This window comes from Plecotus auritus (assembly GCF_963455305.1).
Source record: "Plecotus auritus genome assembly, chromosome: 9".
Taxonomy (NCBI): Eukaryota; Metazoa; Chordata; class Mammalia; order Chiroptera; family Vespertilionidae; genus Plecotus; species Plecotus auritus.
The window spans coordinates 91,142,572-91,157,341 of NC_137783.1; the positions used below are offsets into that span (position 1 = coordinate 91,142,572).

Sequence of the window (14,770 nt, forward strand, 5' to 3'; positions counted from 1 at the left end):
TTTCTATGCCAGTCAGCGTCAAAAGCTCTGCCTCCTAAGGCAGCCATTGGCTCCTCACACTTCACCCAGATTTGGTTCTGACTGGTTGGTTTCTATGCCAGTCAGCATCTCCGGGCCTATCAACGGGCCTGATCAGAAGCCCCAGTGGAGGCCCTAGAGAAAGAGAGGCACGGCTGCTGGCCAGGCCCAGAGCAAAAGACAGAGGCAAGTGCTGATCAAGACCTGCCACGGCAACCCAGCACTGACTTCTGGTTGGTTGAGCCTTCAGTCGTTTTGGATGTTACGGACCCTGGGTTTTTATATATTAGGATTTACAGTTATTTTGCAATCGGCTGGAACACTCAATTTTTGTTTATAAGTGAGCAAATGTGGTTATGACAGGGCTATACTAGATTAACAAAAAAGATCTGGGGTGGGTATATGCTTTATTTTTCTGCATTCTAGAATGGCTTATATATCCTGGAGATTTTCTGTTTAAACATTTTGCAAAATTTATTCCCTAAAACTACTTGGGGTTAGAGCTTTACTGAGACTTTGACACCTTAAAAATTTTATTATAATACTCAAATTTATTAATAGAGAACCCAACATTTTAGTCTTATAAACATCTACCATATTGTCCCTAATTTCCAATTTTCTGCATAATAGATTTATGTACCTTCCTTAGAATCTTGGCATTTCTTTAGAATCTTTCTTAGAAGTTCCTTAGAATCCTCAGCATTTTTATTTTAAAACAAAACACAACACAGGCCAAACATTAGTTCTTTCTCCCACTTTCCTTAGTTTATCAAACCTGAATTAATGCTTATTTTTTCCAGTTTTGAGAAACAACTGACATACATCACTATGTAAGTTTAAAGTGTTCAACTTGATGGTGTGATGAGCATGTATTGTGAAATGATCACAATACGTTCAGCTAACATCCATTACCTTATATAAAAAGAAAAAAATTTCTCCTTGTGATGAGAACTCTTAAGATCTACTCTCTTTAACAACTTTCCTATACAGTAAGTCCTCACCTAACATCATCAATAGGTTTTACAACTTTAAGGGAAATGACGTATAACAAAACCAATTCTACCATAGACTAACTGATATAAGCAAAAGTTCCTAGGGCACCCATGTAATCAATGTCATAATAAAACTTTGAAACGATGTTGAGGACCTGCTCTTTATTATACAGCAGTGTTAACTACAGATAAATTGAATTTAAAAAAAAAACAGGAACGAGAAGGAAAAATATGACACCCAAATGGTAACAACTCGGCATAATTTAAAATATTTTGCTGAAATCCTTTTGTACTTTTCTATGCTATTATGTTAGTGGGATTACTCTCGACTATGCTGTATCACACTCATATGTGTAATCATTCTCCATGTCAATAGATGCATTTCTAGAATTCCATTCTTATATACATCTGTGTCTATATACTTTCTATTTCCCTAGTATCTAGTTCTGTACCAGTTCCACACTTCCTATCTTTATAGCTCGATAATCTGTTATTAGTTGACAAAGTGAGGCCATCACTTACATATTGAACCCTTCTATTAAAAGAAAAAATGCAGCTCTCACACATTCTTTAAATGCAACTCACAATATTAAGCATTTCCACTGAGTTAACACTGTACAGCTCTATTTATTCATTCATGTATGCACCTCAGTGAGCACAGAGAACATTCTTAGGTTGATTTTTGAGAGGTGACTTTTCTATCCACAGCCACTTTCCCAGGCCAGGGGGCTGAGTTGTTCCAGTTCCCTTTCTCCATTAGTCTCCGTTTTTCAAAGGAAACATTATTTCAGAAGTTTTAGATCCCTTGCATGGGTCTAAAGTTTTGTTCTCCAGTCCCTACCTAGATTTTAAATCCCAACTTCTCCTCAATTGTATCCCAATACTTAGGCCTTATATAGACTCTTAGTGTCCCCAAGTTTGGGCTTTATTTACCTTCTTACTGCTTATGCTTTAAGTTCACTTATTTTTGACACCTGGGTATTAGTCATTGCAATTTATTATACTAGAGGCCCGGTGCACGAAATTCGTGCACGGGCGGGGGAGGGGGGTGTCCCTCAGCCCAGCCTGCACCCTCTCCAATCTGGGACCCCTCGAGGGATGTCCTACTGCCCATTTAGACCCGATCCCTCTCACAATCCAGGACTGCTGGCTCCCAACTGCTCGCCTGCCTGCCTTCCTGATTGCCCCTAACCATTTCTGCCTGCCAACATGATTGATGCCTAACTGCTCCCTTGCCAGCCCTATTGCCACTAACTGCCCTCCCCGGCTGGCCTGGTCATCCCTAACTGCCCTCCCCTGCAGGCCTGGTCCCCCCCAACTGCTCTCCCCTGCAGGTCTGGGTCCCCACCAACTGCCCTTCCCTGCAGGCCCGGTTGCCCCCACCTTCCCTCCTCTGCCGGCCTAGTCCCCCCCAAATGCCCTCCCCTGCAGGCCTGGTCCCCCGCAACTGCTCTCCCCTGCAGGCCCGGTCACCCCCAACTTCCTTCCTCTGCAGGCCTCGTTACCCCTAATTGCCTTCCCCTGCAGGCCTGATTGCCCCCAACTGCCCTCCCTTGAAGGCCTGGTCCCTCCCAATTGCCCTCCCCTGCTGGCCATCTTGTGGTGGCCATCTTGTGTCCACATGGGGGCAGCCATCTTGTGTGTTGGAGTGACAGTCAATTTGGATATTACTCTTTTATTAGATACGATGAAACTATTTGTGTATAATACTAATCTGACAATACTGCCATCCATCCTTTTTATTTGTTATATTTCTAACATGTCTTTGCCAACCCATTATTTTTAACCTGTGTCCTTTTGTTTTAGTTTTGACTTAAAAAGCATATACTAACTTTTCTTCTTCTCTTTTTTTTTTTTAAATCCTCACCTGAGGTTATTTTCTCCATTGATTTCTAGACAGAGTGGAAGGGAGGGAAGAGGTAGAGGGGGGAGAGAGAGAGAGAGAGAGAGAAAGAAACATCTACATGAGAAAGACACATGGATTGGTTGCCTCCCACAAGTGCTCACACCTGACGTGTCCTTGACCAGAAATCTAACTCTGGAACCTTGGGTCTGCAGGCTGACTAACCACTGAGCACCCAGCCAGGGCTTTTTTGAGTCTTTTAACATAATCCCATTTACCATCATACCTGATGTCATCCTATTCTTTATCATTGTATTTTATGCTTTCTAATTTTGTTTCCTTGACTTTTTATTATATGAAGTATATTTATTATATGAAGCATAGCATAGCGGTTTGTCTGATTTTGCACACAGCTTTTCCTGGGAATTTGCCCTTATGTCAACATGGCTTTAACTACAACTTATGTATACACTAGAGGCCCGGTGCACAAATTCGTGCACGGGTTCGAGTCGATTGGGCCAGCCGGCGGGGGGGAGGGGCCACGGGCAGTTGGCCGGCCAGCCCCACCCCTGGTCAAACTCCCAGTTGTACTCCTGGTAGAAGGGACAATTTGCATATTAGCCTTTTAATATATAGGATTCCTTTAGTGGCCTCTCACAAAACTCACCAAAGCTGACTGACTCAGACATAGGCTCTTTAGGGAATTTTTAGAATTTTGTCCAAAAGTTAAATCCAGAATTTAGTTCAACTTAAAACTCACTTTGTTAGTAACCACGTTTCCTGACATGTAGAAAAACTGGTCTGTGGCAAGCACAAAAAAAAAAGAGAGAGAGAGATGGGAGAGACCTTTCATTCCGCAGGCCAATGCTCTATCCACTGAGCCAAACCAGCCAGGGCAGTGGTCGGCAAACTGCGGCTCGCGAGCCATGGTTTGCCGCTCTATTGACTAATGAGTTTGCCGACCTCTGAGCTAGGGCAATGTAGGCCATGTTTGAGTCCCTGGCTCCTAATGTTCTTAAGTTCACCGTTATATCTGCCTTCCTGTTCTTGGTTTTTCAATCCTACCTTTCATGTTTGTAAACCAAAACGAGTCCCCTTTGCCAAAACTAGTTAAGATTGGGAGTTTCTATCACTAATAGTTAACTTTTTATTAAATGTACTTTGTTTTCTAAAATGTTCTTAAATAAGTCTAGTATAAAGATACAATATAACTTTGTTCTACTAATCCACAATATATATTTTTAAATATATAAATACACATACATAAACACATCTCTGAGTGCATTTTCTATAACAAAAATGAAATTGTATATAAAACAAAGTTCACATAAGAAATATAACAAACTTTTACTTCATCCCCTTATTTCTAACGTTTTAATTGGAGATATTTGGGTCCAAATGATTAAATAGTTTGCTTTATAATATTTTCATTTCAAAAGCTGCATTTGTTTTACAAATATTTACTTTTAGTTTTACAAATATTTACTTTTCATACTAGCATGCTGGCTTTCTTAAGTTAAAAAACATTCTAGATGACCAAGTGACTGATCTTAAGCTCCCTGCCACCCCGCCACCTTCAAAAAGTATGTGAATGAACTCTTGCTTTTTCTTCCCTTCTATTGCCCTCACTTCTATGAGGTCATGCACCATTGTGCTATTTATGTTCAAATTACCACATTACCTAGAGCAGTGGTCGGCAAACTGTGGCTCGCGAGCCACATGCAGCTCTTTGGCCCCTTGAGTGTGGCTCTTCCACAAAATACCACGTGCAGGCGCGCACATACAGTGCGATTGAAACTTCGTGGCCCATGCGCAGAAGTCGGTTTTCGGCTCTCAAAAGAAATTTCAATCGTTGTACTGTTGATATTTGGCTCTGTTGACTAATGAGTTTGCCGACCACTGACCTAGAGAGACCCTGGAGTGAAAAATACTTTATGTAGAAATGAACACTGAAAGATTAGAAGATTTTTAACTTCATAAATTGTGAGAGATACTGTGGAAAATATATTTCTAGAATAAGAAGCAAACTCAAATATTGAAAAAATGTCATAAAAATACTGTACATGTTAGGTTTATTTTCACGAACAGATTTTTCACAGCAAACACTAGATCTCAATGTAATAGGATAAAAAAAGTTTATACAGCAGGCCTGAACCTTGGCTAATCTATGAAACTTGGCTTTTGAAGTGTTTCCTATGTTATTAATTGATAAAATGTTTTGTAGGCCTAGGGCACTAAATTCTACTGCATAAGTCTGCCTAGATTGTTTGTGTACACAATGTGTTTTATGGTAAATATCACAACTGGTTGCGCAGGCAAGAAGTGCTCCAGACAAAAACCCTAATCTGAGCCTTAAGTGGGCTTTACTGGACAGAAACACAGTATAGATGTTGGAGAGTTCATTATTGGAGAAAGAAGTGTGTTTCTGTGTGACCTCTATGAGGGAGAACTTTGGAAACATCTAGATTTCTTTAGATTGCATTGTAATAAACCATAACCATAATTAAAACCACTTCTGATTCTTAAAACTCATAGTTAATCTCCAAACATATAGGTGTTCCTGAAGTCACAGAGTATAGAAAATTCACTGATATTTTCAGATTGCATATTGCAACTAAATTTTAAAAAACTACCATGTGCTAAATTTTGGTATAGTATCAAAGAATATCTAAATTGTTGGAAAGGCTATTTATTATTCCTTTTCCAACTACATACCTGTGTAGATTTTTTTCACATACTTCAATCAAAATAACATTACCTCAAATGAAATGTAAAAGTATATATGAGAATCAAGCTGTCTTCTGTAAGTCATAAATAAGAGATTTACAGAGTATTAAATAAAACAATGTCACTTTTTAGACCAGGGGTCCTCAAACTTTTTAAACAGGGGGCCAGTTCACTGTCCCTCAGACCGTTGGAGGGCCGGACTATAGTTCAAAAAAAAAAACTATGAACAAATTCCTATGCGCACTGCGGGCCCGGGACGAGTCGGCTGCTAAGCAGGACAGGCAGCGACACCCGGCGGGCTGGTAAATGTCCTTGGCGGGCCACATGTGGTCCGCGGGCCGTAGTTTGAGGACGCCTGTTTTAGACTATTTCTTTAAATCTGAAAAATAGTTATTGTTCATCAAAATATTTATGTAAATATGCAATAGGTTTATTAGGGCTTCTTGGATCAAAAAATTGAGACCCAATGCTTTAAAAGAACAGATGGGCAATACATTTTTAATACCTAACACAATAACACTGAGCTTTCTACAGATCTGACACAAATTTATAATAGATATGCCAAGATGTTTTCTCTCTCAACTCTGAAGAGGGATGGGGAGACAAGAGTGACATGGAACAGTTAAAGAGACCAAACTAGTTGTCATCAAGCCTGCATTATATCTATACTTTCTGTGGTGTACATATATTGCCCTTTCATTTTCCACATGTACTATATAATGTGTGAAAGACTAGAAAGCACTGTCTAGAAGAACTGCCTTACATCTAATTATCTTACTTCAGGTTTCCAAGTTATTCTCCATGACACTGTCATTTGAAATGTACTGAACAAATAACATGAACAATGGGTTATATTAAAACTCTTTGGAATGACGTTACAAATTTTTAAACGGCTCTAAAGACATTAATACATTTTTGAAGGCAGTAATAATTTCCAATTTCTTTTCTAACTAAAGTTCAAATGAATGAGAAGTACAAGAAACAGCTTAATTATCTCTTTCCATAGCCATTAGTCAAACTATCTATACATATAAAAGCCTAAGCAATCTTTACAACTGGTTGACCGGTTACTATGATGTGCACTGACCACCAGGGGGCAGATGCTAAACAAAGGAGGTTCCCCCTGGTGGTCAGTGTGCTCCCACAGCCAATCTCCCGCGGCCGGCCAACCTCCCACGGTCCCTCCCCCGCACCGGCTGGCCGGCCCCAATCGCCCACCAGGCTGAGGAACCCCACCCGTGCACAAATTCGTACACCGGGCCTCTAGTATTTTCATGTTCTGTAATTATCAGATAGCAGTGTAAAGTGTTTATTTATCAATGAAAATATATTAAACCATAACTAAAGAATTACAAAGCTTTCCCCAGCTAAATAAAGTATTAGTGAGAGAAAAGCATTTATAATATGCAAAAGAAGAGTTTATTATAGGAGTTTTATTAAAAATAAAACTTCAATAAATATTTGAGGGTACACTAAAACAAATCAGGGAAAAAGTGGAAAGGGATAAAGGTTTTGCTATTATAAAGTTTAACATCTTCGAGATGTTTCTTCATCTGTCGATTATGAATATACCTACCTTATACAATTTTCCTATTGTGATTAAATCAAATATATTTGCTTTACCTGGAATGATACTGCATTTCATTCTTTAAAAAATATATATTGTGTTTAATCACTAGTACTGTGGCAATTATATTTACTAACAATTCTCTAGATAAAAGAAGTGTTAGGTTTGCCACATATAAATTAAATAGGCATTTGTAAATTAGTTTGGAACTTTTTGTTTTAAGTGGGAAATGCATTGCAAATATCTTAAAAGATTAATCTCAGAATGACTGTTTTGTAAACTGTGAGGTGACTGTATAGTCAAGTATCAGGTAGATAATAATATCCAAGTATAGTTTCCAATGTAAATCCTGGGGCCTCAAAAGTGTTTGCTAAATAAATTTAACCTGGTGTCTGGTATCTTTTAAGAATTTTAAAATTCAATATTCAATTTCCTAATCAGAAACTTATTTATAAGATACTGTTTCTCAAAGATGATGATGACAAAGAACATGCTAATTAATTTAATGGTTAATAGAACAACTGCTAAAGTGCTACTTATCAGAATACAGTAGTTAAAGACCGGCAATTCTGAAAAATAACAAAAACTACATGACATTCAAACAACTTAACATAGGTTAAAAAAGTGAAAAACAAATAACTAAGTTCACAGTGGAATAAAAACAGTTTCCTTTTAGTAATAATTTCTTCTTAAAAACAAAAAAAAAATAAAATAAAAAACCCATATAAAAAAACCCAAGCACTAGAGTTCCAGCAGAACACAAGTCTAAGAATTAGATACTCCTTCTGTTACAATATTATATTTAGTTCTGATTTTTACATCTATGTAAAGGAACTTTTTCAAAAGTTCAGAAAAGTGAATTACTGCAGGATAAAATATTAAGAATGATGATGTTTGACAAGAAACAAACTAAAAAAGGCATTATATTTTGAGGTTAAAATAGGAAGACGGGAAATATTCTTGCCTCCTCTAAATTTAAATGAAAGACACAATTAAGAATTTTTAAGCATCAACTAAACACACACACACACACACACACACACACACACACAAAACCCACATCTGTTTTGCTAGGCTCTATTACCTCTGCTGTTGCTTTCTGGATAGGCAAGCGTAGGCTTATTTGGGGAGCGTCGTAGATCACTATTAAGGAAAGGCTTATCTGGTGGATATACTACATATGAAGATGTGGAATGGCGAAGCATACTTCCATTAGACCTTGATGGTTCAGCTAAGATATTCTGTAAGATAAAAATACAGAAATAACCTTTCAAATTTTAAATGCAAATGGCATGTGTATACATATACATACACACACACACACACACACACGCACCCGCACACCCATGTTCATGACTGAGAACCGGACTGTTTATATGTTCCACTGATAGCGACGACAGAGTCCACTAATCATATGTGACAGAATCCAATCATCACTTTAAAACAGGTGTGGGGGACCTTTTTTCTGCCAAGCAGCATTTGGATATTTAGAACATCATTTGTGGGCCATACAAATAGTCTGCTATACATGGTAAACATTTAATTAACTCACCCCTAATGCCTTGGCAGGGCCAGACCCAATGATTTCATGGGCCTTATATGGCCCATGGGCTGGACGTTCCTCATGTATATTTTAAAATAAGAAAACTTTTAAAGTGTTTCATATTTGTGTGAGTCTAGCCACATGCCAGACACTATAAAAAGGAAATAATGTTAGCCGTGGCTGGGTAGCTCAGTTGGTTAGTGTGTGTACCTCATACACCAAGGTTGTGGCTTTGATCCCCAATAAGGGCACATACAAGAATTAACCAGTGAGTGCATAAATAAGTGGAACAACAAATCAATGTTTCTCTTTTTTTTTTTTTAAGAGAAAGAAAGGAAATAATGTTCACATAATTTGAATACAAACGCTGCATAGAAATACTTTAATATTATACTCACAATTAATTTATTTTAAAAATACTTACTGTAAAATGCAGTCAGAAAAATATTGTATTTTTACCGTATCAGAAACTGACACAAAATGACTGCATTCATCTGTCCCCAATTAACTAAATACTTCATGAATATTTGTCAAATGTCCAGCCAACTCATTTTGAATGCCAAGGTTTAATCAATGTGTACATAGTCCTTGCCTCAAAAACTTACATTTAGTTGGGGGGGGGGCAAAGAAAACATTAAACTTATCAAAGTTTATTTCCACACACACACGTTCTGTCATAAATGGGATTCTGTTCAATTTGGGATTCTGTTCCACATGATAATTTTCAGTGCAGGAGATACTAAATGTGGAGTTTTGTGTTACAGGTGACTCCCTTTTAGTACAGAGATCTAGAGTGGGGGAAGTAATGGAGAAACTGAAAGCTAAGGGGGAAGGAAGATATGACTGCTAGCTGCTAAAAATTCTCAACATTCATTTTTCTTATTCAAGTAGCCATAGTAATGTAGGCTTTCGACTCCTATTAGAGAACTACAACTATTTATACAGCACCAGAAAAATCTGCTTCCAGAAAAGGACAAAGAAATATAAGTATTTACAATAACAATAAAAAATCTCTTGGTATAAACTAAGGCCACCAAAATAACCACACTGTATCTAAATCTTATTAAAAACTGAAGACTATTTCATTTTTAAAAACCATGCAGTTTTTCAGTTAAGAAAGCCAATGCAAAACACACATTATGGCTATGAAAACTAAAGGAGAGGGGAAAGAACTTGGAAGGGGTAGGAATAAGTCTCAAAAGTGGTAAATCAATGGTAGGTCTATTGTAAAAAGTATGTTCACATGAAACAAGGACTGAGAGTTAACATTTTTCAAGCTTTTTGGCAATCTGGCATCAGGTTTGGCAGATGGCTGGTGAGTTTTCAATTATTGTAATAGTAGAGGCCCAGCCCGAAATCGCACAAGACCGAGACCCACTGTGCTGCGAGACCCATCAATGCACCTTCTGGTGACCGTTCGTTTGGTTGTTACAGCCACTGGCCTTTTATAATATAGATATAATGCTGACAAAGCTCTCGCAAAGCACCATGCATATAGCTTAATTTTAAATATGATTCTTCACAGAAAACTTTAGGTCTTCATACAAAACACTAAATCCTATCATGTAGTAACAATGGTTAGGAAATAGTCCTTATCAATATATTTATGAACATAAACTACCTGCAAATTCACTTATGATTTTTAAAACTATTTTTGTTAGAATTACTGAACATTGCACAGATATTAACAGAAGGGCTGTGCCTAAATAATTTACCAAAGAAAACAAAACAAAAAGACACCAACCTCATTAAAATCACTGCCTGCTAGCTCTTATAAAATAGTTTAAGATTTGTCCAAAAAAATTTGTCACATATATGTCATTGAAATACTGCTTGGGTTGGGTCAGCAAACTATGCAGTGTCTTTATATAAACATGCAAGTTATAAGATGGGTCCCCCTGCACCCCACCATTTGCGAAAAGCAATTCTAAATGTACTCCATTTTCTAAGTCAGCCAACTCATTTTGAATGCCAAGGTTTAATCAAGGAAACTCAAATGTCCTCATTGCTGCCAGCAGTCTGAAGCAAAGAGTAGGAAGACAAAATAAAATGGTTTTGAAAAATTATTTACAATACTATTTTTAAATCAAATTAAAACAAGACATGAAAAACTAACATATACTCTTAATGTGTCTAAATGTGTCTACTAAAAACAGTAAAGGACAAAATTTGATATATACATAAATATTATTCAGCCTTTAGAAGGAGGGAAATCTCATCACATGCTACACAATGGATGAACCTTAAGGACATTATGATCAGTCAGTCACAAAAAGGCAAATATTTTACTATTCTACTTACTAGCACATGAGGTATCTAAGGTAGTCAAATTCACAGAAACAGAAAGTAGAATCTTGGTTACCAGGGGCTGAGGGGAGGTTGCAAATGGGAGTTGTTGAATGGATATAGAGCTTCAATTTTAAAAGATGACAAAATTCTGGAGATCTGATTCACAACAATGTAAATATATTTAACACTACTGTACACTTAGCTCAACTGGCGTGGCTCAGTGGTTGAGCGTTGACCTATGAACCAGGAGGTCACAGTTCAATTCCCGATCAGGGCACATGCCTGGGTTTCAGGCTCAATCCCCGGGGGGGGGGGAGAAGGAGGCAGCAAATCAATGATTCTCTCACATTATTGATGTTTTTATCTCCTCTTTCTCTCCCAAATCAATAAAAATACATTTTAAGAAATAAATAAATAAACCATACACTTAAAAATGGTTAAGATGGTAAAGTTTAGGTAAACTCCAAGACAAATAAAAAGAACTGTAAGGAGTTATACACTTCAGGGATTAGAAAAGCAGTATTCTTTTTAAGAGTTGGAAGCTCCATAGAAACAATCCTATAAAATAAAGAGGTAATATGCAAATTAATGCTCACATCCTCACAAGATGGCTGCCTACGACCAGGACGGCAGGGGGGTTAGTGAGGGACGACCAAATGACTAAACAAGCAGGCTGCGTGTGGAGACCAGGCCAGCGTGGGGGGGGGGGGGGGGGCATGAGGGTTGACCAGGCCAGTAAGGGGGGCAGTTGGGGGCAACCAGGCCAGCAGAGGGGGGCAGTTAGGGGTGACCAGACCAAGGGGGGGGGGCAGTTAGAAGCAAACAGGCTGGCAGGGAGGAGGCAGTTGGGGGTGACCTGGCTGGCAGCGGGGGGCAGTTAGGGCAACCAAGCTGGCACACAGAGGCAGTGAAGGGCAATCAGGGTGGGGGGGCAGTTAGGGGTGACCAGGCGCAGGCAGGCGAGCGGTTAGGAGCCAGTGAGAGGGATTTTGAGAGGGATGTCTGACTGCCGGTTTAGGCCCAATCCCCAGGCTGAGGGGACTCCCCATGCACAAATTACGTGCACCAAGCCTCTAGTCCAGCTGTGGGCAAACAGCTGTTCTATCCGGCCCGCGGAGCCGAAAGAGCGGAGGGTTCTCTTGCTCTCCCCTCTGCTCCTTTACTTTGAATTTATATTAGTTCACACAAACACTCCATCCATGCTTTTGTTCCGGCCCTCCGGTCCAGTTTAAGAACCCATTGTGGCCCTCGAGTCAAAAAGTTTGCCCACCCCTGCTCTAGTCTATATATGTAAAAGCCTAATATGCAAAGTGTCCCTCAGGAGTTCGACGGACCAGGAGTTTGATCACTTGCTATGACGTGCGCTGACCACCAAGAAGGGAGGCCCTGGTCAGCAGCCGCTAGGGACCCTACCCCTGCATGTTCGTGCACTGGGCCTCCAGTCTAGTATAATCTCCCTATTTTACAAAAAGAGGAAAAGGAGTTTCAAAAAAGTTGACTTGCCTACTACCTCTCCCTATTATCTCCCTCCACCCTATTCCACCCCCCATCACGACCTCACTCCCTGCAGAAAAGGGGCAATCACATTCTATGTGATTAACTGAACAATGAACTAGTTCTCAAAAGAGAACTCGCCAACCTACCTACACTGCTCTCACTCTGCCTTCCCTCTCCTGAAACAAGGAGTGAGCTTTGTGTAACTAACCTACTCAAAGTCTTGGTTCCTATAAAACCCCTCTCCCTTCTGATGCCATCTAGTTCTCCCTCCCTACCAGATCTTTCACATTACTATTAAGGACAAAACTAGGGAAAAAGAGAAAGGAAAAATTAAAAACTTTCCTCAACTTTAGGACTCCCCTCCAGCTCCTGCTTCATTTCTTAGCTTTAATAAAAAGTCCCTCACAATATCTATAATTGAGCCACCTCTTAATCACCTCTCCCTCCTACCCCTTTCAATCAGCTGGAGTCTTCAATTCAGAGAAGCAGCTCTCAAGTTCACCAATGACTTTTACACTGCTGAATTCAGTGACCTCCCAGAAGCATGTGATAGACCACTTTACGGTTTTTAGTGGATGGAACACATTCTCTTTGGTTTTCCTCTTAACACAGGCTCCTCCCTCAGAATCTCTTTGGCTCTTTTTTTCTGTAAATGCTGGGATTCCCCAAAGCTTAGCACTCCCACCTTTTCTCATTTTTACCTACATGGATTCCTCTGATGATCTCACCTACTCTCAGGGCTTTGAAAAGCCTTTATTTGCTAAAAACTTTCAAGTTTAAATTCAGAATACAGAGTTCTCCCTCTTAAACTCTATATTCAAATCAACCTTCCCACTCATCTCCACTGGGTGTGGGAACCCCTTTCACGTCCCGCGTGGTTCAGGGTTCCGGTTCAGGGTTCGGGTTCTGGAGAAGGCCGCACACAAATGAAAGAAGACTAGAAAAATATTAATTTGGGAAATGGGGGCCAGGCGGAAGCCCAACTCTAGTGGGAGGACTACCCTTTGCTTTGGCCTTGCCATCCCTTTTATTCAGGTTTGGGATACACTCATTGCTCTTAGGCAGGCAATTCCAGTAACAGGCAGATTATCTTATCAGTAAGGATTTACATGATTATTTGGTGGGGAAGTTGCTTCAGCTACCATGGTCTCAATTAGATAGGGAGTGGTTGGCTCTGACCTCTCAGAGCTTCAAGGTTGACCAGCCTTCCAAGGTTCCTTGTCCACACCTTTCTAATTAGTGAGACAATGATCGGTTTCCGGCAACTGGGATGTCAATATGGGCTTCTCAAGTTAACACGTCTATAACCAAATTCTTGAATCTTATCCCCAAACCTGCTCCTCTCTCAGCATAGCACAATAAGTGGCACCACCATTTACCCAACTGCTCAGGCCAAAATCCTTGGATGAAGTCATTTCTTATATCCCACATCTAATCTTTGTTGGAGCTCTGTCAAAATATATCAAGAAACTCCCCCAACTTCTCATCAATGCCACTACTAATTCTCTGGTTGATGAGATCTTTCGTTTGGACTAACAGAATAGCTTCTTAACCATTTTTGTCCACATCCCCTTAGTCCAGGGGTTGCCAACCTTTCGGACTTCACGGACCACCAGTGGTCCGTGGATCACTGGTTGGCGACCACTGCCTTAGTCTGCTCTCCAAATAGTCCTTATGACTCTTTTTTAAAAGTAAATTAATTCAAGTAATACTCCTAGTCCAAACCCTCCAATGGCTTTCTATCACTGAAAAAAATCCAAAATCTTATCATGGCTTAGAAGGCCCCACATTATCTGACCCATGCTAACCCTGACCTCATTCCCCACCACTCTCTCCTTACCACCAGCACCATTTGCCAGCCATACTATCTATCTTGGATTTCTAGAATGCACAGTACCCTCCATTTTCATTTGCTAAGTTTACTCTGCCTGGAAAGCTCCCTTCCTCACACCATGGAGTAATCTGCCTGTCAGTGCAGCTTTCCCTGACTACCCTATCTAAAGTAGTAAGTGCCCTTCTGTCACTCAATCTCCTTACTCTTGAAAAAAAAAAAAATTATCCTACCTGACTTACATATATTATCTATATGCCCTGTGGAATAAAAAATATACTTGGTGTCTGTGTCCCTGGTTCCTGACATTTAAAAACTTGAAATTTCTTAAGTGATAGCAGTGTCTTTGTTATCTAATAGTGGGGCCCCCTAGTTAACTTTAGGATGAGAGCTGGTAGCCAGAAAAACCAACCAGGTGATTAAAGAGTTAGACATTTTAGCCACACACCCAGACCTCAGAAGG

The 14,770-nt window shown here is 39.6% G+C and overlaps 1 protein-coding gene across 2 annotated transcripts in view; it reads right to left on the bottom strand.

Annotated features, from left to right (window-relative positions):
• The window catches only part of CEP57 (centrosomal protein 57), a 79,326-nt gene that overhangs the window by 42,577 nt on the left and 21,979 nt on the right, over positions 1–14,770 (bottom strand). For both annotated transcript variants that reach the window (XM_080642717.1, XM_080642718.1), the window contains exon 2: positions 8,232–8,388. In XM_080642717.1, the coding sequence (XP_080498843.1) occupies positions 8,232–8,388 (157 nt within the window). The remainder of the gene's footprint in view (positions 1–8,231; positions 8,389–14,770) is intronic.